At 38.0% G+C, this 26628-nt stretch overlaps 1 protein-coding gene across 2 annotated transcripts in view; it reads left to right on the top strand.

Moving 5' to 3' along the window:
- Positions 1-253: 253 nt before the first annotated feature.
- PRMT3 (protein arginine methyltransferase 3) overlaps positions 254-26628 on the top strand; it is a 57065-nt gene continuing 30690 nt past the window's right edge. The window contains exons 1-8 of one of the 2 annotated variants that reach the window (XM_029963812.1): positions 254-334; positions 1646-1695; positions 2831-2933; positions 4558-4711; positions 6599-6740; positions 9768-9833; positions 14996-15117; positions 18456-18555. In XM_029963812.1, the coding sequence (XP_029819672.1) occupies positions 4707-4711; positions 6599-6740; positions 9768-9833; positions 14996-15117; positions 18456-18555 (435 nt within the window). In that variant the 5' untranslated portion in view covers positions 254-334; positions 1646-1695; positions 2831-2933; positions 4558-4706. Of the gene's footprint in view, positions 335-1645; positions 1696-2828; positions 2934-4557; positions 4712-6598; positions 6741-9767; positions 9834-14995; positions 15118-18455; positions 18556-26628 lie in introns of those variants that run through there. The other variant, XM_029963813.1, reaches the window with a different exon arrangement.

Genomic DNA, 26628 nt, shown 5'->3' with positions numbered 1-26628 from the left:
TTGAAAGTTCACAGGGTTTGTGGCTTTGTCAAACAAAATTTTTATATTTGTTGTCTTTTGTTTCAAAATGTTTGGCAAACAAGGTAAAAGTTTCTTTGTGAGGCATATGAATAAGGAGTTACCTGTGCATCCCTTCTCAAAGGCAGATAATGTGTTCTGAATGTATTGCCTAGTAGGTCAGAACAGAGCATATGGAACTCAGAACTTCTAAATGTGTTGTTATTACATACTTAATAATTTGTTATTTACAGGTGGTTCAGTTCTGCTGAAGCTGTGTTCTCTCACTGCAAAACAGAGCATGAGTTTAATGTTAGTGATGTGATCCAGAAACATGGTAAGTTTTTTTCATGACTTGTCATTTCCTTTTGTGTATGAGTGCCTCATTTAAAATAAATTGCAAGCATTGGTTTATTTCTAATGGATTTCATGGTTGCAGCTGAAACTTCCAAGATTGAACAAGATAAGCTATGTGGAAAAATGCTTATACTTTATGCTGGCTGCTTCCTGTGTGCTTTATCTACTCATAATGCTCCTGACTAGTGACAAAAGTAAGATTGATCTCTGCTGGCCTGTGCTGGTGTGCTGAATCCTCCCTGCCTACGTGAGCCAGCCCACTATGTGGTTTACCTGATCTTGGGAACTCCTGCCTGTCTAGTGATGCTGTTGTTGGGCTCAGTAGCTAAGCAGACACCAAGGATGTACCCACCCATAGGGCAGGTGCTGGATTGTGCTGCTCATGTCTTTTGAGCAGCTGTTTGCAGTCTTGGCTTATGTTCCCTCAAAGGATCACAGGAGGGCAAACCCTCCAATGTCTATTTAACTCTTTCTAGGAGAAGTTTGACTTTCACTTGAAGCTGTGTTTAGGCCAAGGTGATGACTGAAGGAAAGTACGTGTAGGAGGATGTATGTGAAGTAGGGAGGGCTTTGAAAGAGGTAAGTGCTGAGCTACTGAGCCTAAAATATGTATTTTAGTGCATATAGAGGAAGAGTGGAAAGCAGGAGAAGGGAAACAGTGTTGGAGAAATGCTGTTTTAAGAGTGTTCACTGAAAAGGAGTGTGTGAGATAAGAGGATGGGAACTACATGAAGCATTTAGAAATCTGCCTGTGAAGTTGTAAGATCTGGTCTGTTTTCTGTCTAAAATCCAAGGTAAAGTATTCTGTCTTTGGTCTTGTTGGTGAGAGTACATATTTATACTTAAGCCACTGTTGTTTCTGCCTAGGTGGCAATTTTAAATCAATGTTGGTAAGTATTCTTAATGACTATAATCAATGTGATTTCTGTTAAGCAGAAAGCTAAAAATGAACAACAGCATAAAATATCAGCAGGGTAGCTAGTGGCTGTCCTGAAGTGCTTGCTTGCCAGATGAATGAAATCCCTGTTCATAATCCCCAATTGGATGTGTTCCATTCTTAATTTGTGGCAAATGTATTTGTCCTGAGGGTGAGAATTTCCTGGTTTAATCCTAAGGAGAAGAAAAACATAGATGGCAGGCTTAAGATAGGAAGACTGCACTAGATAGTGATGTACACCCCAAGGGGAAACTGGCCACTTGAACAAGCAATTAGTATTCATTTAATTGTAAAGTATGTGTGCTTTTCTGTAATGCAAACTCTCTCCCTTTTTTCTTTTTTTTCCCCTCTCAGGACTCAATTTTTATGGATACATTAAACTAATAAACTTCATCAGATTAAAGGTAGGTGTGCCACATACTACTTCTGTAATCTGTGTCTGGAGAATACAGTATCAAGGCACTGTGCTTTCAGTTTGCCCTTTTTTAATAACTGCATGAGATTTTGTATTGTAATTCTAGAAATAAGAAATCACAGGAATTATAATAGCTGTTGATTGGTTTATTTAGATATGAAGTTGTTTTAATTTAAATTGTATTTAACTTATGTGATTTTTATTGTTTTCAGAAGAGGGTGTTAGACTTGCAAAAAGCCTCCATGCTGTGTAGTATCATCTTGTTTTGTTAATTTGTCTTGGCCTTTGCTGTCTTGCTTCAGAAATGGCTTCACTTGTCAATAACTGAAGTTTCTCAGTCCTTGCCTGTGTGTTGGTGTAAAAGAGTGTTTCCTGAGGGTGTGAGCTGGCCAGACCCCTACTTAGTAAGGACAACGCCTGATCCCTCAGGCTACAGAGCTTTAATCTCTGCTAAATGATGCCAGAATCAGGAAAGCTAATGGGAGCCTACAATTTTAAGATAGGCCTGGGTGTATTTTGTGTGTTTTGTGACTTTGAAGCATGTTCCTTGGTTGTTCCCTAGAAGTTTAGGTTTAAGCTTAATACCATCTTACCTCATTAAGCACTTTTTAACTTAAATCCTCAAATCTTAAATCCTCAAATAGTTACTTAATGCATAACTGTCTATGCAGAGTAAACACAGAAAGGCAAAAATTGAAGTCCAGAATCTGACCTTTCCTTTCCTGACAAAGTATTAACTGGCTGGATGCAAGTAGGAGAGAATGCAGCGTTTCTGACATTAGTCCCTGCAGCAGTGTTCATGTAAAAACACCTGACAGGATTAGCATCTGGGATTTATTGATTAGCCCTCTTGGAAGCTAAGAGGCTGACACAGCCAAACACCTGAGTAAACTTGGCTCCCGATAGCAGTGTAATCCTGCAAGTATCCTTCAGTCAGTGCTTTACTTGAATTCCTTGGTGCTGTAGCTGCCTGGGCTTTCTCAGCCTTTGCTACAAAGTTCCTTCAGTAATACCCTGTATATTTGAATGTGTGAAAGAACAGGTCTTGGCCTTTTTTTCTTGAATCAGGCTGAAGGGCTGGTGTTTTCAAAGAAACTTAGCTTACACGCTCTTCCCCTGTCTAGAAACCAACAGGAGCATATTTGAGTTCTCTCAGCAGCCCACTGCCTTGGAAAGGAGAGGAATATCTGAAACCAGAACTAGAAGATGATCTCCTCCTTCAGTTTGGTAAATACTGTTTCAATATGACTGCACTGCATTGTAGGGTAAATGTGGTATTGTCAGAGTTCATGCCACTGTTATTCAGTTGATTTACATACATGAGAAAGTCCACATAGTAGCTGAAGTCATGACAGTAAGTTACACTCTGATATTTTTACTGCATGTTGTGCATTTGTTTTTACTGACTGAGATTTCCATAGCCCTTTTTTATTACCTGTATTTGCTTATTGTAGCAAATTCTCATAGCAGAGATGCTCTGTATAGTATTTATGCTGGTCAAAGAGACACTCCACCTGACATTCATTGGGAGATTTGTGAAGCTTTTAAAGCTTCACAATATTTAGATATTTAAATAGATGATATTTAAAATCTGATGCATTCATTCAAAAATGTGTGCTACAAGTAATTTGCCTTGTTGAAAACATCTTTTATACAGGTTCTACTTTGGAGCAACCTACAAAAGTTCTAATTCTTTAGTAGTTCTGGGGATCAGAGCAAGCAGCCTTAGTTTCTCTCTCATGACAGTTCGTCAGATGTTCTTGAGAGAATTCGGTTTGACTTTTGAAATTATTTTTGCTACCCGTGATCCTCTCACTCTCTTATACCTGCACATCTTTCAGCTAAACCATAAGGTGCTTAGGGCTTGTGGATTTTTTTGTTCTCTCTACACTCTGGAATGCAGTTTTGCCCCTTTCTAAGTGAACCCTGTTGCATGGCAGCAGGGATAGTGCCTGCTAGAGGACATGAGTTGGTTGCTTCAGAGTTCACATTTCCCTGGATCAGCCCCTGCCTAATGTGTGCTCTTTGCCCAAGTTATAGACTTTTGAGGTGCTTTGATGTGCCAGTTGCAGTTGCTTAAGGGTTATGGGCGTGAGCTGAACTTCTGAAATATTAAATGCTTTCTTTCAGTCCCATGGCTCAAACAGTCTTCCATGATTAAAAAGAACAGATACATGGTTTTTTTAGTCTTTTGCTCAGTCAGCTGGCAGTAACTTCCTACTATATCCAAAACCACAGTAGCATCATTTTTTTTTCTCCACTGACACCTGTTGAAATCAGCTGAATTTAGCAAGAGGTGAATGGGACCTAGTGCTGAGTCTGCGTTGTAGTTGAAAAGCAGTGTTTCATCTAGATTCACTCTGTTTATGCTCTTCTGTTTTGTGTGTTTGTAAGCTTTATAAAAGCCCAAGGAATTGGTTTGAAAATTAAGAGTTACTCTCTAATTACTAAGACATTTTAAATTTATATAATTTCTTACCTTTTCCCATTACCGTTAACAGCACTTTCAGCCTCAGAATAACATAACTGGAAAAAAGCAGGATAGAACTGTAATTAACTTAATTATACTCTAAACCAAATGTCTCTTCTATGGTTAATCAAACACTGGTATTTAAAGAAGCCTGAATTTTGGATTTATTTGCTTTATTAACTTAGAGCATGCTTCTAGCATATTTGCTTTTTCTGAGTAGTGTTGTGTTCTGCAGTTAGTCCTGTTAAATTCAATCATGTCTTGTAAAACAGCCCACTTTTACAAATCATCCAAAGACAGAAATAGCATTTTATGTTAATGATTTGCTGTGAAGTGACACATGACTGGTAGGTGAGTTTTTGTCCCTCTTCATTTCGTCAGATATAGAAGATCTTTGTGAACCTGCAAACGTTGTGCCCTGTAATGGTTTAAATGATACCACAGTGCTCCTTGAACAGTTAAAACACACAGAACACAGAGCAAGAGCCGCAGAAGCAGCCTTGGCTAGAGCACAGGAGGATCTTCAGAAAATGAAGTAAGTGTTTGAACTGAAGTTTTGGGGTGTTCTTATTTGGTGTGTTTTAGGTGAGAAGACAGTAGAAATTCAAAGATGTTGTAGAGTGTAACCTCCTGACTTGTGTTGGGACTGCAGGTTTGACTTGTGCGTTGTAGAGGGTCAGTAAATGTCTTTTAGGTGGTTAGTAAAAAATGCACAAAACTTGCGCAGCTTGAAAAACCAGAGTATGCTTGGGAAAGCTAAGCAAGCACATGGCTCAGAAACATGTACTTTGCTTCAGACCACTTAGTTTTTGAGACACTTTTCTGTTAGTCCTTTAGATAAGAATGTAAACACTGAGGGTGTACACAGTGGAGCAGAGACTGACAAATTAAATACAGGACTCCAAACGTTGTCAGAGTTGGCTCCAAACAATGATTGTTAGTGGTAGAGTCCACTTGCAGTTTGGAGAAACTCTCAGTGAAATTAAGAAATCAACTTTTTTCAGCTACTTTTCAGTCTTGGATGTGGGTTCTGTTAGTGAAAATATTCAGTTCATCACAGTCAGGAATCAGGACATCCCTGTAGCTGTACACTTGACTTCTAAATCTTGAGGTCTGCAAAATACGGATTGATGATGCTTATGGATAAAATGGGACATGCAGGATCAAATCCTGTACAAACATGTCATTTCAAGATTACACTGGTTGGGCACCGAAGAACTGAAGTTGTATTTAGGAGACCTTGGAAAAATAATTCATGTTCATTTGCAAGGAAGTTAATCAGCAAAAGACTTGTTTTGTAAAATACATTTGAGGGCTTGTACATTTTGATATTACACACTTGGTGTTATAAGTAACTAAGTAGACCAAAATAAATTCATGTATTTAGATCTTCTCAGCTGTGAACAATTCTTTATTTCAAAAATAAGGAGGTTTGTCTTCAGTTGGGTTTACCTTTTGCAAATTGTACTTCTTAGCACACAGGTCTTCTCTGGTGTCTCTGGGTATATTATGCGCTAATTGATCATAAACAGTAAGAATGAAACAAATTTGGCACTGTGCTTTGAAAACTTAGCCTTTTTTTTCTTTATGTCTTCTTGTCTTCCTCCTGTTCCATTCGTTTTCATTTAAAACAAAAACCCTACTTCAGGTCATCAGTAGCAATTTCTTTTGAGCTCTAAGCTCACCACCCTCTTGGTCAAAAATTTCTTCCTAATATCTGATTTATGTCTACTGTCTTTCAGCTTAAAGCCATTCCCCCTTGTTCTGTCACTCCATGTCCTTGTCCAAAGTCCCTCTCCAGATTTCTTGTAGCCCCTTCAGGTGCTGAAGGGTCACCCTGGAACCTTCTGTTCTCCAGGCTGCACAATCCCAATTCTCTCAGCTTTTCCTCATGTGTTTTAGGAATGCAAGACCACGGAGGAGGAAAAATAAGCAGCATGAAATTAAAGTAACAAATTCAATGTTAAGCTCTGTTTTGTTTTCACCCAAATGCTCAGTTTTAAAATACTTCCTTCTGCCTCCCAGCAGTCACACAGTGTTGTGTGGGCTGTAGTTCTTGTGCTCTTTCAGTTGAGTCCATATCTGCACTGCACAGCCTGAAACACCCCAAGCACCGTGGTGCTGGCTTTGGTGCCAGCGAGCAAAATATAGATAATCCTTCCTTAAAAATAGAAACTAAATCTCAGGATTTCACTGTGAACAATTGCTCGCTGTAAGCAGAAAGCAGGGATTGCAGTGGTGCAGCAGCCCTGAGGAGCCTGCAGAGGGAGGATGTGCACACCTAAAGCCAGGCCCATTGTTGGCAAAGCCCTGAGCAGCCTGGATTCCTTCTCTCTTCCAAGCCCTTTCTGCCCCACCCTCCCCCCCTCGCTTTCATGGTCCCATAAACATGTCTCAAGGGTATATTTCAAATTGATTACAGACGATTTGCCCAGGATTTTGTGATGAACACAGATGTCAGGAGCAGCTCATCATCCAGCGCCATTGCAGACCTTCAGGAGGATGAGGATGGTGTTTACTTCAGCTCCTATGGGCATTATGGGATACACGAAGAGATGCTAAAGGTTAGAAAATCACCTCACCTGCATCTTAGTAGGACTAAAGAGAAGAGAGAAAGAAGTGGGCTCTGTGCCCATAAATATACTGCAGAGCAGCTGCATTTTTAACCCTTCCTATCCAGGATAGTTTTTTCCCCAAGAATTGGGCTGAGAGATCTTTTTCCAGTTTTACTTCCTTTGTATAGATTCTGTTTACAGGAGGCATTAGGAATATGAAATCATGTACCAGTATGCTTGATATTACAGTAACACAGCCTGACATTGCCAAAAGCAGCTTTTTTCTGCATGCTTAAAAGACAGAGGATAAAACATAGAACAGACAGTGAATATTTTTCTTTAGTTTTAAATTTTCCTAACAATTGAAATTTGTTAGGCAAGACCATTTCTCAAATATTGTGGTTTCCTATTGCACTAGGTAAACAGAAATTGGTACTTGTGCTTGGTTCAATGTATTATAGCATGACATTGAACAGCTGAAAAAACAAGTGTGCTCCTTTTATATGATAAAGATAAAATTAATGCATAAAACTTTTCAAAGGCAAGCCTATTTTAACTTCAAAATAAAAAACACAAAGCCCAATAGCTTCTAATTGACATGTAAATGAGAATCTCTCAATGCTTCCTTTCAGAGAAGATATCATTATTATGAAAGTTATAAACAGTTTTATAATTTTAAGCCAGAATTAAAGAAAATTCCTTTTGTAAAGGTAGAATAGAGAGTTGCGAAGTCACTTTGTCCCTGCAGCTAGCACAGGAAGTTTTCAGCTTTCTAAATCATTTAGTGGGCCCAATGTAGAAATGCATGTGAATCTGTGGTAAGAATAGTATAAGCATGAGATTAATATTAAGGGGAGGGGATTTTACAGAAGCACAGACATGGCTGCAGAAGTAGAAGGATGTTTTCCAAAATGCATAGTCTATAGAAATATAACTGAAGTCTTGAAAGAAAGATAGAAATGATGGGTTTTTGGTTTTGCAGTGGTGTAAAGCTGACATTTGAGATGTTATAGGCTATAGGACGAGTAAAGTTTATAATAAATCTACATCTCTGCACAAGGAGATTGGTACAAAATTGTATTTTATTGATTTCAGGGTACATTTCTCAGAAAGCTTTTAGGAAGACTTTTGAGTTTCCAAAGCATACAACACCAGTTATTTTTCATTGTGTGTACATTGAAATTTTTCCTGTATGGTAGGCATTCACTTGGATTTTTTCTTTTCTTTTCATGTTTACCTTATTTACATAAATGTAGTGACTTGGTACATGACAATTTTTAGGAAAGGAGTTTTGCTGTCTGAATTGTAAATCTGTTTCTGACATTGTTCAGTCTTAAACTTTTTTTTTCTTTATGCCTGGTAGTGGTAGGATGAAGTTTCAGTTTGGGTTGGGTTTTTTTTTTCCTGCAAACACTTCAGAGGTGGGAGGAAGAATGTTGTTACTTCACACTGGCCAAGTGGCAAGTGTTTTCCTTGCTCTGCCGTTTTGCTCAAGAATTCCTCGACTGTCATCTTAATAAATGTTCTTACCATTTTACTTATAAACAAAACCAAAAAGCATCACGTGCAAATGTGGAGTGAGAGAGCAGGACTGATGGACAGAGACACCTGAAGTGACTGACTGGAGGCAGCAACTCGAATTGTATTGATTCAGTTGGGGCCGTGCTGAGGCAGTGTGAGTGGGCAGGATGTGAGGCTGAAAGATTTCCAGCTGACTGCTTTCTCAATTCATGCTGAACATTCCAGTTTTGGTTATTTATTTTTAAACTTTTTTGGTCGTTTCAGCAAAATCCTGTGATATGCTGCAGTAGAGGTGAAGCTCTAAAAATAGGTGCTCTGAATATAACATCACAGTAAACTAATATGGTTTTCAAGGATCACAGTTTCTTTTATTCATTACTTATGTATAATTTTAAAGTGGAATTTTCTAAAATCAACCCTGTTTCTTTGGGTTGTGTGTGATAATACCTCTACATTTAAAACTGGATTTTAGAATTTTCGAGCCTCAGAATAATTCCGTCTCCAGATTTTTTATTGACAAAGCCTTTGTTCTCAGTCACTGGTTTTGGTCTTAATTTTCTATCAAAATAGACTTAGTTCCTTCTCACTGTAGAAAATTTCTTTTGTTTCTCTGCTGTTTCTAAAAAATTCTTACCTTACCATAGTATAAAAATATTAGATTTAATAAAAGCACTTGGATTTTATCCTTCAACATTATTTGCACTAGATAAAAAATAGCTGAAAATTTTTTTCTACTTTACTGTAACACTTGAACTGCAACAGCAATTCCAAAACCTATACTTGGCTGTCGGTTTGTGTACCTGCTGATACATCAATGTAAGACAATCAGTGTTTTAATAGATTATCTTGCTGGTAAACTGAGCCATATTGCTACCTTTGATATACTAGGATACTATAAATGTTTCATTCTATGCCTGAAAACATTCCAGCTTCTCCAGCCCTGTTGTATTACAGTCAAATATATTTACTATATTGACTTTTATGGAATGGACTGTACAGCTTTATTTGCTAGCTAGGTTTGCAAATTTGCAGTTTGTTCAGAAATAGAACAGGTTAATTTGATGCATAACGTTTGGGTTTTTTTTAAAGAAATCTCTTGTGTCACAGGAGAGTCAGAGAATAAAGTGATACAAAATGTTTTATGAACTTGTGATTTGAATGTTTCAAATTGTAGAGGAAGTTATGTAAAGTTGGTGCAGTATTGCCATTCTGCTGTTCCTGGGAAGTGATGAAGAGGTATTAAGAACTTTGAAACACTCAAAATGAAATGCAGCAGGTCAGGAAACCATGAGCTAATTTCTTATTTTTCATCCAGCTGAGGCAACTGACTTCATTTGCAAAGACAGTAAATTTTGAAGTAATATTACATGGCCAGTGTCATGATTGCAGAGCCCTTGTAAGTACAGTATACACAGAACATCTTTAGGTCAGGTTAAAAAGAAGTTTTTCAGTATTTTTGAATGACACGCTGTACCTAAGTGAAAAAAATGAACACTTTTTGCTTTTAAATAACAGGATAAAGTACGTACAGAAAGCTATCGTGACTTCATCTATCAAAACCCACATATCTTCAAGGACAAGGTAGGTAAAACAGCTCAGAAAATACAGTCATTTCTGTGGTTAATTTTTTCTCAAATGGTAGAAAACCTTCAGGTTGGCTACTTTGTAGCTCTGAGAATGGAGAATGGCACTGTGACAGGATTTGATTTAATGTACTGTGGCTTTATTAGGTGGTGGAAAGCTATTCAGCTGCTGGAGGGTGCACAGTGCTGATAAGAGCAGTGGTGATGGCTGTTGTCACTGTGCTGTGTGCCACGTTGGGATGCTCATTAATTATGTCGGCGGGGTGAAGCTGAGCCTTTCTTGTCCGGTGTATTAGGTGCAATCTCTCTGAGGGCCTCTTTACCAGAATTAAGTGAATTTCTATGTATGCCTGATACAATAAAAACGTCCTGGAAGCCCTGTGTTATTAGAGCTGGAAAAGAATTCATGTGTAACTGATTTTTGAATTAGTGTTGTTCAGTGTCTCCAGAGCAGATTGTTATTAAAGGGCTTAGAACGAGGCACTGATGTTTCACTTGCAGTGAGGAGGATTGTGCTGATATGACCTTACAGTGGTTGTGACCCCTGTACAGTTATGATACTCTTCTTGTCCCTTGTCTTTCTGCTGGCTGATTACTTTGCTGTGTTTTGAGTTCATAGAGCCATGGAATGATTTGGGTTGGAAGGGACCTTAAAGGTCGTCGAGTTCCAACCCCCCTGCCATGGGCAGGGACACCTTTCACTAGAGCAGCTTGCTCAGAGCTCCATCCAGCCTGGCCTCGGACACTTCCCAGCTTCTCTGGGAAACCTGTCCCAGGGCGTCACCACCCTCACAGTGAGGGATTTTTTCCTAATATCTAGTCTAAACCTACTGTCTTCCTGTTTAAATCTATTCCCCCTTGTCCTGTCGCTACATGCTCTTGTAACTAGTCTCCATCTTTCTTGTAGGCTCCCTTCAGGTACTAGAAGGCTGCAATTAGGGCATCCCTAAGCCTTCTCTTTTCCAGGCTGAACAGTCCCAATTCTCTCAGCCTTTCTTTGTAGGAGAGGTGAGAGAGAGAGTTTTGCCCTGGCAGGAGGTGTTTCAAGGTTGATAGTGGCTATTTTTTGTATCTTACTTCAGTTTTCAGTTGGAAACTACAGCAGAAAAAATTAGGAAATAGTTTTCTTCCTTTTCTAGTCTCAGTTCATGTCACAAGCCTGTTTCTGTTAAACATTTCTAAACTCTTTAGTTACAATGAAAGAATAAGGGAAAGTGTTGTAGAATTATACTGCCAGCTACTTAAATGATGCAGGTGACTGCATAGGTGGGCAGCTCATACAGCAAAGCAGAAAAATCAATAAAGGAAAGAAAACTTTCCTGGGAGAAATTTAGTTTCACAGGTGCCCCTGAAATTGATAACTGCAGGTTTTCACAGGGCAAGACTGATATGAAGTTACATGAAATGTGTGTCCTTGTGGAACAGTAATTTTTCTGAATTGGTTTTATTTCTCCTCTACTGTATGAACACACTGGAAACATTCAAAACAAACCATGGATTAACTGTTAGAGTCAATGGTGCTTCAGCCCCCAAAGTACACACATTTGCTCAAGAAACAACTGAGAGAATGTGTGTGCTTACTCTGTAGCTGTGAAACCATTCAACTTCTCTGAAGAAAACCTTCTCAGTTATCACAACATCTAGAACTGATTTCTGAACATGTTTTTTACAACATTTTTTTGATCAAGATTACCTCAAATTCATAGTGAATCCAAACCCATCATTGTGTGTTGAGATTGAATTGAAAGGCAGATTCTCAAATGCTTTGAGTTCCCAATAACCCCCATCCATGTGACCAGTGCCCTGTTTGACTTCTGTGTCTGACCAAACATTGATGTAGCTTTCACATGCTACACAGTTATGGAGAACATAGGGGATTTTTTTCAGAGTTCTAGACTTCTGCTGAAGAAAATACGAAGATATTTTGCTTAAATTAATATATCATATAATGCTCTCAGAACCATATTAATGAATGAAACTTCCAACTTAAAGAAAAAGGCTGTTTTCCCTTAAAGTTTCTTTACAGTTTTTTTTTTTTTAAAGTGGGTAAAATTCTGGTACTCTATTTCCTAGAATTCCCATATTTTATTTCTCCCTGCAAAATACATGGCAGTGCTTTTTATTGTTTCTAAAAGGACACTTGTGAGGTAGTTTGGGAGGAGCTTGTTCAAAGAGCTGAATTTCTTGTACTCACTTTTGATGCAAATCTGCTGTATCCTAAAGAGGTGTGGTTGCATGGTGACAGATTGGAACAGAATATCTAGGTTTGTTTATTAGGCATACTTTATTCAGAACTCAGCTTTCAAAATAAATTATTAAAACTTGTATGAATCCTGCTTGCTGCCTTTATTTTCAACCTGTCAAATGTCTTTGAGATGAGAATAGGACAATTTAGATTACCTAGCAGGAGTAGTTAAGGTACTCAGTAAAAGGAAATGTGGTCCATTTTACAGTGAGAGTATTTTTGGGTAGAGAAAATAGCTTAGTAAAGCACTGTTGCCATGCTTAGTTTTTGTGGTAGAATAGAAGTCTGAGGCAAGATCGATGCCATATTCAGGGAATAAAATGAGATTTTTAAAACATTGTTCCTACTAAGAGTTCATCGATGGAATTGATTTAATTGGCCAAATCACCTGGCCTCCTGTTTTTCTGAATTAGAAGTAATTTTTTCTGTTATTTAAAGTAGAATATCACTTTTGATTACACTGCAGAGAAGGAGGTGGTGCTGCAGTGTATTATTGTATAGTCAAAGCGCCAGTCCAGATGCTCCAGGTCCTTGGTGAGAGGCCATATGTGATCACCACAAGAATATGTGAGCTGTAGACCCTTGTCCTTGGGCTAATTGGTGATCATTCTGCTTGTCTTTCTGTTCCTCAGATGTATTCCAGCTTGTATACTTTCTCTCTGGTGCCTTTTTCTCCACCCCCATCCCCTGCCTAAGGCTAGATGAGTTCCATCTGCGTTCTTTAAGTGACCAGGGCAGATGTCCAAAGTGGTGTCTGTTTTGATTTTTTTCCAATTTGTGGTGATTGCTCTCTTTCATGCAACTGTACATCAAGATCATTCTTTCACAGGGGTTTAATTTTGGCTGTGACTTCCAGCTTTCATGGCTCAGTGATTTTGTTAACTACCATGGGTAGAGTGTTAAAATAGGTGATGTTGGGGGGTGTGAGGTTTCAGCAGCTGCAAGAATATTGATTTTTATTTTCTATTCCTGTCTCCAGCAGATTCAGCCTAGGGAGTTCTGTAGCCATAACATATTCATATGTAACTTGAGGGCTGTAGAGTTGACTCCTTTGAAATGTAGCTGCAAAGAGCTGAGAGTGGAACAAATAACTCTATCCACAACTTCCCTGGCCAACCTCTACAGAAGGGGCTGTAAAAAATTCATCACACTAACATTTTTTAGTGTGATTCCAGGTAGTAGGTCACTCTACCAAGACAGGTGGCAGTCAATTCTTCAGTCATTGCTTCCCAGAACACCACAGCAGAAGCTCACTTACTCTGTACTGCTATGGATAAACAGCTGGTTTTATTCATGCTGGCATCAGGATTGTTGTTCTGTATCCATGTATAGGATTGTAGACAAGAGAAGGCAGGCAGACCTAAGGTGCAGTGCATTCCAGGGTTTACTTGGATGCTATTTGCAGGTGAGATGTAAAAGTGCACATGCAAAGCTTTGTTGTGCTGAAGCAAGAAGGCTCAGTAGCTCATGAGCTGAAAAATGTTTCAGTAGGATGCATTATTACCTTGAAATATTTTGTAAAATGGGGTTATAATTCTCAAAGGAGGGATTGATTCTTGAGGAAATTGATGCCTTCTCTGGAAAAAAAATTAATGTCACAAAAGCTGTGAAGACGAGTTTCACAGCACTGGATGCTCTGAAGAGGAGAGATGGTGAAAGAAGTTTTCCTTTCTAATAAATTGTTGCTATGACTAATAATTCTAACTCAGTGTTCTGGTTGACTTAGAAGTGTTGAGGAAGTTGTACTTACTCTCATGTTAGGGTCTCATATGGGAAAGGAAGTCTCTCTTCTGGTTCTGTTAATGCTTAAATGCTTTACATGGTAGGAGTGGCTATACCTAGTGTTTAGGAAACTTGTTTTGATTTTCAGACTTCAGAAAGTTTTGGGGTTTAGTGCTGAGAGTTTTTTAACACCATTAGTAAAGCTTAGCTATATTAAGTAGAATTCTAACAATAAGACCTCTGATGATATGACCAATGCAATAAAATGCACCTTCATCACCTCCAGAGGTGCCTTTCAGCTTCAGCGATTCTGTGAAAACATCAAACCTGAAACTCAGCTTAAAAATCTACTACAACACATTCATCAGTTTTTAAGTGTTGAAAAGTTTGCAGCAGGTAGGAGAAATACACTATTCTGATAGCAAGGCCTGAACAAGGCTGCTTGGTAAAATCTCTCTTTATGAGGTTTAACATTGCAGGCAGCTCATCTCTACTTAGTAATAAGTTTGGTACTCTTTTGTTAGTTGCTTTGCATTTTTTCAGTCTTTTCAGTCTTCTACAGTAGCTAATATGTGATATACCAAACCCCAGGCATTTTCATGAATCTTGTTGCTGAGCTGAGTGTACTTTTTCAGGTGTGGTGATGAAGTTTACTCTTCTTTCATGAAACCTTACTGGATTTTTTTGGTCTTATTTTGATTATAAACAGTGCTAGACAGAAAATATTTCCAGGTGTTAAAACTGTGCCAGTGACCATTTTGAAATTAGTCATCTTGAGCCATAGCTGTTTTGGGGCACTGTGACCATTTCTGGCAGAGAATTCCTAAATAAAGCTTCTGAATAGACTCTTAATGAAAACCACAGTTAGAATATGTTTTTTTAGTACCAGTGCTAAGTTCAATTATTAGTGATTCCTTTTTCTCCTCTTCATGTAACATTTTAGTTGCCCAAATAATTGCTTGTGGTTGTTAATCTGCAGCTCATCTGCTTCAATTCTCAATCTGGAAAAGGTGGTAGAGGGTGTGGATTTAGAACTGCAGTTTGACTTAAGTATCTCTACATGTGACAGTAAAACTTGATGCTACCATTTGTTCCTTCTGTTGGAATATGTTTTCTCACTGACATGGAAATAAGTGTGGAAAAGTCATAGCAAGGAAAATAAGATGATTTTACTTCTGTTTTATGACTTTCAGGTGGTTTTGGATGTTGGCTGTGGAACTGGAATACTCTCCATGTTTGCTGCCAAAGCAGGTGCGAAGAAAGTGATTGGAGTTGACCAATCTGAAATCATCTATCAGGCCATGGACATCATTAGGTGGGAAAAGTTCCAAGAAAAGTAGGGTAAATGTTATTGTAAAAAGTTATTAAAATGCTTTTGCTAGTTAATGATCACCTATCACAGTGTGTGTTTTATTGAAGCCCTTCTTTGCCCAAAGAAATAGCACAGATTTTGGCGTTTTATAAAGTTGTTTGCCCCCTTGGTAGGGGTAATTAAAACAGACCTTCTTCCTAATGGTACCATGGGGCCAGTGCTGCCTAGCTGCACAGGCTCCAACTGAATACTGCCTGTCCATTTGCCATTCTTACATTTTTAATGTTGCTACTGATAAAACTGTAAGTTTTTAGACAACACTGGAGACCAAGAAGGTGTGAGAAACTTTACCTGGCTGCACTACTTGGAGTTAAAGAAAGTTCATATTTAGATAAACTCAGTGAAAGTTATTCAAGAGTGTGTGTATGTATAGTTGTTTAATTTTCTGTTTCTGTATAGGAATTTTAAATAATTTCTAGAATTTCTACAATTTGTCTGTGTTATAGAAAATAAGAGCCCTACCCTATCAGCTGCTCATCCCTAATTCAGCATTATCCACAGACTTGGTAGGGGTGCATTCTGCCCCATTATGTCACTACATTAATTAGTGTTAATTAGTATCAGAACTAACACTGAACCCTGAGGGACACCTCTGGTACCTGGCTATCAGTTAGGATTTGTACTCTTCCTCTCACCTCTTGAACTTCATAGTACAGACAGCTTTCTGCCCATCTCGGGGTTCATTTATCTGCTCCACATGTCACTAATTTACCTGTGGAGGATATTAAGGAAGATTGTGAGCATATATAGAAATGAAACAGTGACATCTGAAGACTTAAAAAGGGTTTCCTAGCATGAGGTGGGAGAAATGTAGGTGTAGATGTGTGCTGTAGATAGCCAAGGCATGTAGGTTTTTCATTTAGGTTGATTTTGTATGAACAACTGTGAAAAAGAAAGTCCAGGTAGATGCTGAAGAATTTGGGAGTGACAGGTTTTTTTTTAATACAAGCTTGAGTTGTACAGAAGTAACATTGTCTAGGCTGAATTTGTTAGGTACCACTTCACACATTGGTGGTGCAGCACTGCACACTTGGATCCTATAAAGTGATTCTATTAATTAAATATCTGTTTGGGGAAAGTACCATGTTAAGCATGTAAGTGGGTCTTCGACTAAAATGCTTTTCTAGCATGAAAAGAGAATTCCTTAAAGAGAATTTTTCCCAGGAGTCTCTGACATCTTCAAAATGGTTACAAATGTGAAATAGGGTTTTATTTCTGGTGTACTAGATTACAAATTTAGGATTGTTCGTATCTTTCAACGGGTGCTCCGAGTCCTTTGAATGTTGTTTATACTTGAGGGAGAATAGAAGTACCAGTCAAAATGTATTACCTGTGGTGAGGAAAAGGGCAGACCTTTAAGAAAAACAATGAATCAAAACTCTTAAACTCTTAAGTGATGCATTGCCGCTTGAAGTACACAGCAAGTCATCAGTGAGGCTGCACATTTGTAGGTACCTTCTGCTATAGAGTTCTGTTCACGTAAAAGTCTCCAGTTTGCTTCAAAACAATTTATGTTTGTCTGGTTAAACCTACTTTTCCTAAGGGAATAAAGCTGACAAACTTGCACTGGAGTAACAAATATTTATTGGAATACTAAACAACTTTGTGTAGCTTAAAAATTACTATTGCAGTGTGCTTCCACTTGTGATTCAAGTGTGTGCCTGAGAGCTTTTGTCTCTCCCAAAACTTAAGTTAATTTGTAGCATGCTAATTACTGGAAAAAGTGCAACCCATGTGTGTAAGTAAACTGGAATAAGTAGCCTGACAAGCCTTAAACTGCCTTTTAACTAAATGATTGCCTTTTCTTGCTATGAATAGTGTCTGTAAAATTTCTAGTGCAGTGGATGACTTGATTTTTGTCATCCATCACTGCTATGATAGAATAGAAAGTTGAAGTATACTGCCTAAATAGCATTTCAGCAGTTTTTCCTACAATATGTAAACTACATTGGTTGGTTTGAGTTTTTTTTAAACATTATAATTGAAAGTAAGTATGTAATGAATTACTCTTTTTCTTCTCTTTTGTTTAAATTGTGTCCTTGTTTGTGGTCATTTAGGAAGTTGTCCTTAGATCTCTTTTTATCCTTCTTAAATTATTGTTGTGGGTGGTAGCTCTTTAACATCTTATTTTTCACTTTGAACTTCTGATTTTACTTTTGTTTATGGCATTAAATATGGTATCAGTGATGCACTGCTACTCTTCTAACAGAAGACTGTCTTGTGTAGAGTATTTAATTGATCTTTGCAACAGCCCACATGTTCAAGTAGCCCTTTGACCCTCTCCTTTCCCTCCCTTCATTCTGATCGTTCTCCCATTGTCTTTGAGATTGAATTTTTAGTGTGATTACTGGTCTGCATTGAAAGCCAGACAGAATGTAAGAGTAAGATATCAGGATAGGGAGGGAAGGGGCAGAGATAAGAACTGCAGGTGGGAGATAAATTTCTGTGGTGAGAAGACTTTTCTGCCCTAAGAGCAGAAATAAACTTTGTAATAAAGGTGTGTGCAAGAAAGGCTGTAATATGGTTTGCCAAGAAGAAAAATAGTAGATTTCAAGCATTTACATACTCAGTAGTTCCAGTGCCATGAGTTATTGTTTCAAAACCCATAGTCCCGTCCCAGAACCTTCTTCCCTGTGCAGGATGGTCATACCATTACATGCATGTGAGGTAACACCTGATTCCTGCAGGTACTGAACATTGCAGATGCTTTTGCCCAAAATCAGAGTGGAGAGGATGCCTTTATTGTGGAATAGGTGTAATACTGATCTAGAGGGAATGTTTGTTCTCAGTGACTTTGCAGCTGGTTTGGTTAAATAAAAAACCAAGTCGTGCAAAACAGCTTTGTGAGGAAGCTAATTTCCATTGCTGTCCTAGTGTGGGGAGTAGGCTCTGATTGCTGTAGATGACAATTTGTAGAGGTCAAAGGAAGAGAAAGGGGAACAAGCAGCTCTTAAATAGAGAGGACCATCATTTTTAAATTGTCCCCTTCTCTATTTTCCTGGTTTCTGAAGCTTACACATTTGCATGCATGGCACGTTGGAGGTATATACAGATCTACAGTCTGCCATCTTTGCCTGGCACTTAATCTGCTGCCATTTTTAACTGCTTGGAAATATTCCCTCTGAAATAAAACTGAGAAATATTATGTTCTACTGCTTTCTAGATTAGTTAAAAGAAGAAGCTCGAGGTGGGAGAGGGGAATGTGAAATATAGATGTCAGTATATCTCTCTTGACAGCATAAATCAAATAGAAACTAATTTGTTTATGTTTTGACTTGCAGATTAAATAAACTTGAAAGTATTATTACATTAGTCAAAGGAAGAATCGAAGAAGTAGATCTGCCTTTGGAAAAAGTGGATGTAATTATATCTGAATGGATGGTAAGGTGCATGAATATTCTTTTTAAGGTGTAGTTATTTTCAAGAAAAATGTTTTATTTAATTTGAAAAGTTATTCTTTAAGTGATGTTATTTTTTTTAACCGAAACATCTATCATGCTTCCAGTAGTCTTTGACAATGTGAGAGATGGGATGGCAGTCCTAATTATGTGGTATTTGGATACAATTCCTGATCTCTCTTGTTCAAGCTCTTTAAAGGTCCAGGTTCTCTCAAGTACAGTTGAGCTGCTTTGGGTGCAGCAGTAAGTTTCTGTTATGTAGTTGGTTTGCATATCTCTAAAGCATTCCATTCCTGAATCACTGCTCAGGTGAAAGTAATGGAGAAATATTGTATTAGTTGTCTAGCTGGGTCATTCTGAATAGTAAAATATCTTTAGTCTGCAAATGCAGCTGAGGACTGTCCTGACTGTGAGGGAAAGGCAATAAGGAGGTGAGGTGCTTACTCTGGAAATCTGCAAATACAGGCAGAGCTTGAAAACAGTGTTACTATTCACTGCCATTTTTTTTAGTGTAACAATAAAGTTACTGATTTTAAAAGTACAAAATAAATATGGTGGACAGCAGGAAAGGCAGTGTCTAAATGAGCCATCTCCTGGAATCCATTGGATTTCAGCTGTTGGCCTGTTCCCTTTTTTTCATGGGCTGGCTGGTAGTTGTTACACACCTTGTGCTTGCTACCTGCCATTAATCCTAACAATGAAATCTGTGTTACAAGACCCAGTGCCAGGCTAACTTCATAGTGACTGAATGCCTGTTCCCTATCAAAAACATGGTAGGAAACATCTCTTGTAGCTGGGTTTTTGTGACCTTCTGCTATTCAGTCTCCTCATATTGTGGATCTTCAAAAAGCACTTCAAAAGACAGGTTTTCTTCATGCTAGTTCCAGCTGTTGGGACTTAAAGGTTCTTTTCTGGTTCAAATTTAAGATCAATAACAAAAACTTACATTCAAAGTTGCTTGTTTCTTTGGTGAGTTTTGTTTTTTTACAAACTGTGGCCATTCTACTAGATACAAGGGCCTTTGGGAGAGAGGTCAAGTATTCGCTATGGATCCATATGTATCTATCTGTATGTTTCCAGAAAAGGTAAAAATAAATTGTTTTGCCTTTTCTGTCTGTTTTTTTTTCTTTTTTTTGTTATTTCAGTGAGCTGGAAATCTGCAGTTTTTCCTCCACTGCTATAATGTATATTTGAAACATGAGCTTAGTTTAGTGTTGAGGTCACTAGTTTCAAGGAAGGCTTAAGCCACTGGCTTAAACTAGTGGTTTAAAAATAGCACATTATGGTTGGTGATTTCTGACAGTATAGTGCCTTCACTAGAAATGTAATTACAGTTCTTTCAGAGAAACCTTTGATCAGTTGCCTAATGTGTGCACAAAGATTAATGTTCCAAAAATCACATCTCTCATTCTAGAGCCCAAGATTTGGTTTTAAAAGGAACTGGAGCAGTTGAGCTGAAGTCATGTTGTAAATCAGTGCCTCTAAGGTGAAGTAAAGGATTTCAAAAACCACCTCTTGTAGGGAATGAAGTATTGAATGTTTCATGTTTTTCATTTGTGTGCTGATTTATCTTTTAATGTCATAATTACATAGCCATGTGCATTTCACTAAATTAGGCATTCTAAATATTTAGGAATGTTAGGATTTTTATAGGTTGCTGCAATACAGAGATAAAGAGGACAATGCTGTGGAAGTAAGATTGATAGCTGGACAGTGTACACACTGTTTCAACACTGTTCAGAAAGGAACATTATGTTGCTGAGATGCAGATGAAGATTTCTCTTTGTCTGGCTTCCTTGTGTGAATTTGCTTTTTCATTTCCTTCCCCCTTGTGAAATCTGTTGTTAATATGTGAATATAAGTGCTTGAAAATGTGGAGAATGTTAAAGCATGAGAGGAAAAAGGAGTTCAGTATATGTCAGTTTTTGGCTCTTTACGTAGAGAGAGTCTGTATGGACTGGCAGGAAAATTCTCATGGGAACAGTTGTTTTTCTTTGTAACAGAAATATGAAAAGTTGCTGTTCTGTTTAGGAAACAAACTGCTTTTAGATTAGTAAACATCAAACCCTTTTGTGGAGCCATAGCTTTGTTTTGCTTGGTGCAGAACAGTACACTCTTTTTTAGAGCTGTGTCTGGAGCATCAGAAAATGTGAAATCAGAAAAAAAAAAGCGTGAGGCAACAGAGAAGAAAAATGCTACGTTCTCCCGGGTTGGTTTTTAGATTAGGCTTTCTGAGAAAGATGTCACATAGAACAGTGTCTTGTAAAAGATGCAGCATTGCATTATGAGCATCTCCAGTGTAATAGTTTCTGACGATTATTCTCTTAATTGCAGAAGTGACCTATGACTCACAAATGCTTGCTATTCTTCTCTTTCATTTTTAAATTTGTTCCCTTAAACTATGGAAGAGTGAGAGAAGCATCTTAAATATTATACAATGGACAGGGAGGTGTGAGTGCATGTGTGTATATGTAGAAATTTATATTTCAAATGTATACTTGCCATCTTCCAAGAAATATTTTCCCATTTTAAATTCACCTGGATATGGTTTTGTCATGTGCCAAGTTTAGAGGCTGAGTGATGAGCAACTGTCTCTTTAGTGGTTTTATTTAAGGCTGTGAAAGAAATTAGAAGTGATCCTGGTTTTAATGTACTAAATGCAGTTTGTGACATCCGAAGTACATGTGTTTGACAATGTTAAAATCAGACCATGAACAGGACATCTCTGTGGTTGTGTCCAACTAAAACTGGTGTGTAAAGCACAGAAAAGCACAGTGGGAGGTGTGATGAGCTGTGAGCTGTTCTCTTGGTGTCCAAAAAGGCAAATTGCTGAACATTGAGGGCCTGTCGGACTTCTAAAGACCTCTGGATCATCCATTTAGACTTTTTCATTCCAAAGACAGCTGTATGTTGTTTTCAGCAAAACCTTGGTGCAGTGTGCAAGGGATTCTTGTGTGCTGTGGACCAGGAGCACAGGGGGAGAGCAGGTGGACTGGAGGACCACTTCACCCAATAAGCCACGTTGCCTTAAGGAAGAGTGGCCGAGTCACAGCATGTTCCACAACCAAACTGGGTCTGTGAGGAGAAAGGCCTTCAACTCGTACAGAAAGGTTATTTGAATGTAAGAATGGGTGAATTTTATGGAAGATCTCCCTGCTGGCCTTGTTTTTGTAGCAGTTTCCCTGACCAAAATTCTTCGATACTCTGTGTCAGGACTTCAAGCTTCTGATGCACCATCCTGCCTGGCTCAGTGTGAAACCTTTAAAAGCCTTAATTTGTGAAACTACGAATTTTATTGTTAGTGACTACAGGTCTTTAACATTGTGTTGCTTGTCTGCTTATACCATAGGTCACCTACAAAAAAATCTCTTAGTTGTTGTTCAAACTGTAAACTTACATGAATTACCTGGGCAGGAAAATATTTGCACTAAAGATACAAAAAAAGGTGACTGTGTTATTGCTCATGTATTTTGGTAGGGAAATTGTGAACTTCACAGGCTGCTTATTGAAAGGACGAGTGCAGAAAGAAACAAAATGTATGTAATGCTTTTCTGGAATGTTCCTACACAGCTGCATCTGTGTGCAGATTTTTCTTTTTCCTGTCAGTATGCTTTTGCTTCCTTTCTCTAGCTAATACTACAGAACTAAAGGTTGCAAGAGTTATTCACCTGAAAAATATCTGCATTTCTTGTTTGTAAAGAGGTTTTATTGTGAGAGACAATTGCCTGAGATGGTTGTCTCAAATACGATGTTAGTGTACAGCATGTTCTCATAAATTGGTTTTTTTATGCACTGCTTTATGGTACTGAATATGCAGCAGAGTTTTGTACAAGGAAAAACTCAGAAAGAGGTGGACTGTCAGATTAAAATAAACTGAGGATACAATCCAGTACTCTTGTCTTCTAATCATATCTCTGGTCAGATAGCTAATATTTTTTCCTTGTTTTTCTTTTCTTCTTTTTGTATTTTTTCAGATAATTTTGAAATTATATGATGGGTTGAGGATATCAGGATCTAGGGAAAAGGACTAGGAACTGAGCATGTCTGAAACGTTGGAAACCATCTTTTCTCTCCTTCCTCCTTTCCCCTATTTCTATGAGATACACAGTGATGGCACTTTTTTAACACTTACTAGTCATTCTGTAATCTTAATATTTTCTATTGTTTTAATATTTGGAGGTGCATTAATACAAGTGCTCTATTTATGTAACAGTTATAATTTATAACTATATGTGAGAATTGAGCTTTTCTTTTTTTGTGTTCTTAATACTCTGGTGTGAAGAGCATACTAAGTAGCTGAATGCTTTATTTTCTTTATAGCAAAATGGTTTTTGTAAAGGAATTTAATTTCCTTGCTTGATTTTTTTTTTTCTTTTTTTTTGCCAACACCAGTAATGGATATCACTTTTCTACTCTTCACATCTTCCCATTTGGTGTTCTCACTCCTATTTGTTTAAGGGCACAACAGGGTGTGCATAATGGCAAAGTCAAGCTGTGGTTCTGAAATTTGTCAGCTTGCTCTGTCAGTAATGAATTTGATTTTTTTTTTTTAAATTAAATCATACATGAGAGATCAGCATGAAGGCTGACTTAGCATGTGGGAAATGGTGCTGCAGCAGAGCACGCAGAAGAGTTTGTGTAGCTGCTGCTTGTCATTTAAATGCACCACAGCTTTTGGGGAGATTTTGTCAAGTAAAAAGTAATTTTTCACATCGTTGAGTGGACCACATCAGTTTTGTGTATCTGTTAATGCCAGATTACATTTTCTGTCTGAAATCATAATTTCTTGTCCAATCTGTGTTGCATGTTGTAACGTGTTTTACTCTGTAGGCCAGTGGGAATCTTGTAGTTAGAAACTTCAGCTTAAGAAAATAATGCACTTTTTTCTACCACTAGGGATTAAAAAATATAAAATCCACTCTCTGGGCCAGTGTTTTGGCCTTTCATCTCATTAAATATTTAGTATTAAACCTTACTGAATCTGGAGAACCAGACCAGGTTCAGTAATGTTACAGAAAATAATAAAATGCATCTCTGATAGAAGGCAGAGGGGAAACACAACCCTTATTTCATGTAGCTAAATATTTCTTCGCAATTCTACCTTTACATGTTTTGTTCTGCTGTACCAAAAATTCTGCTAATTCTTGCTGTTGTAAACATGGTAATGATACTTTTAAAGAGCTTAATTTCTTTTTCTCCACAAAGCTTATCATGATGAATACCGAAGCACTAAAGTTACAAAAACTTGCCATACTTATGTTTTGATCCATTGGCAAAATATTTTTATGGAGCTTTGAATTAAATTGCAAATAAATACAAGAATGCTGTGGTGTAGTTGAATCATAGAGAAAAATTTAACAATGAGGGATATTGAGGCATCAAAGTTTTGTGAACCTTTTATCACTCTGTTATGAACACACAATACAGATACAAAGGACATATAAAAGAAATGTAGCAATACATTCTTCTGGATTCAGATATGCTAGTGGGCTCAAGCATTTTTGATGAGTGTCTTGGGCAGACATGAGGTAGGGCAGGGGTTACTCCGGAGTGCTGTATGTTTCTGTTCCTGTCCAGATCTGTTTAAATGGGGGTTTGTTGTTATCCGGAGAACATTTCCTTTCAGCTTTGCAAATTATAAAAAATAAGGAACTTTATGTTCACTTTGAGAAGGAAATGGTCAGCTTTTCAGTAGAGATGCACATTACGACAGCATAACATTTAAGATGTTCTGTGTATTCACCTTATCTTAACAGAGAAAGTGCCTTGGTTTAGCCACTATCAAAATCGTACTAATAATTTGCAGCTCACAGATTTGTATCCTGGAGATCTCTTTGGAGTAATTAATTTTGAGAATGTTAATACGTGCTTAAGAAAAAGCAAACCCCTGAGCATTATTGGGGTGGCAGCAGTAGTGCCCCCACAGCATCATGGGGAAAGGATGTCAGGTATAATTCGTTTTCCAGGAGCACCCCTACAGGTGGGGCAGCAGCCTGTGAAATTACATTCCAGATTACACCACGGAGGAGCACAGCACACTGAGCACAGTGCTTTGGGATAAGTAATAAATGACTTGATTCAGTACTGTTGATGGTTTATGTAACTTGCAGGAAGGCTGTAATGAGTTCAGGGGACAATAGAACTGGGAGCTGGGGGAGAACCAACAGTGGAAAGGTCAGGGAAAGGATGGTGAGAATTTCTCTGTGTTTCTCATGAGGAAGGGTGTCTTCCAGCTGTGCTTCTTGCACTTGGTTGGCAGACATAGGTGATGGGCAGAAAGGAGGAAGTGAAGAGCTGATCCATAAAAGTGTGACTGACTCTTGCTGTTACTGACTCTTGCTGTTAACTAGTCTTAATGTATGTCCTAGAGGTTACACTTAAAATACGGTGAGAACAAATCATTTTCAGTTGAAGGCATCTAAAAATAATTCTTCCTAGCTAAACATATTCTATTTTTAAAGCTGTAAGAATAATACCATAAAAACTGTGGTTCCAATTCTGTGCTTTTGGCTTGCTGTAGGTATCAAATAATCTCTGCCTGGTGCAGGGTGAGCTCCTGGCCTTTTCAGCTGTTTAGCAAAGCTTACTAACAATCCTCTTACTCACAATGCAATAGTCTTTGTTCTGAGACTTATTCTAAAGACTTACAGAAGTTGGGCAGAACAGGCAACATTTGGAAGAAAAGCTTCCAGTGGAGCTCTGCCCTGTTACCACAAAGAAACGACTTGAGAAGAGGACATGGCCATTATTTTCACACTATATTCTTGTTGAATACAAATATGTCAAGTTTCTGGGGTTTCCAGTTTTGTTTTTGATCCTGAAGGCTGCAGGTAGTGACGTTTATGTGCAATTCTAAACTTGCAGCATTTTTTGTTCGAAGAGTCTTAGGCAAAATTAACATCCAAGGTGGCACAAACTTGAAGTAAATTTGGTGGTCTTAGCAGTGCAGTTTCATGAAGTTCTGTCTGTCTTCAGTAGAGTGTGATGATGACTTCAAAAATAAAAAATAAATTCAAAAAAATGACTACACAAATATGGGAGGGTAGGAAAAATGAAGGAAAATATCTTAGAATTGTTTAGGTTGGAATGGATCTCTGAGATCATTGAGTCTCCAGCCATTAACCTGGCACTGCCAAGCCCATCACTAACCATGTCCCCAAGTGCCACATCTACACGTCTTTTAAATACCTCCAGGGATGGTGACTCCACCACTGCTCTGGGCAGCCTGTTCCAGTGCTTAACAACCCTTTCAGTGAAGAAATTTTCCCTAATATCCAATCCGAAATTCCCTGATGCAATTTCTTAACTTTCCTTTGTTAGGTTACTGCTGACTGGGCTTGTAGGACTGCAGGTCTGGACTTCAGTTGTCCATTTTGTTCTTTCCTGATCAAGCCATATGGCTAATCTGTGTTTTAAGCAAAATGAGAATTAGGATGTTAAGTGAAAATTCAAAACCTGTGTTGGTATTTGTCTTAATTGATTTGATGTTGTAAGGATGTAGGTGAAATATGTTTACAGTATTGAGTTAAGAATAAGGATCATAGTCAAACTTGGAAGACAGGAAGGGTATAAAATCAGTAAATCTGTTGGGAAACAAAGGGCTGTATATCTCATAAATCTGCAGTTTATTTAAAAGTACTTGAGAAACTGGATATTTTCTATAAAATGCTAATTTTACTTAATACTGCTATGTGGGTTTTTTAATGTCTCAAATGTTTAAGGAACGTTTTTCTGTTTCAGAAAATGACTCACTCAAGCTTACAATGAGTTATTCTAAACACCAGTAGCAGTATGATTAACCTGCCAGAAAATTAATCCCAACACAAAAAAACCCCTGTGCAGATCTAATTCTAACCATTTTTATCCTGGAAATTTTTGTAAGTCCAGATGCTGCTAAATGATGTCAAACACCCAGAGAACCAATGTCTTTGGTACACAATTTATTTCCACCTGCCTTAGTGAGCATTGCCCAGGGTGATACAGGGCACCACGAGGTTGCAAATATGAAGTAGCAAAGATGCATTTGGTGTTTGTCTGACAATAAGTTTTAGTGTTA

The sequence above is a fragment of the Manacus vitellinus genome, unplaced genomic scaffold, assembly GCF_001715985.3.
Source record: "Manacus vitellinus isolate BGI_N305 unplaced genomic scaffold, ASM171598v3 scaffold_63_pilon, whole genome shotgun sequence".
NCBI classification, from domain to species: domain Eukaryota; kingdom Metazoa; phylum Chordata; class Aves; order Passeriformes; family Pipridae; genus Manacus; species Manacus vitellinus.
This window is presented reverse-complemented; position numbering and strand designations above follow the sequence as displayed.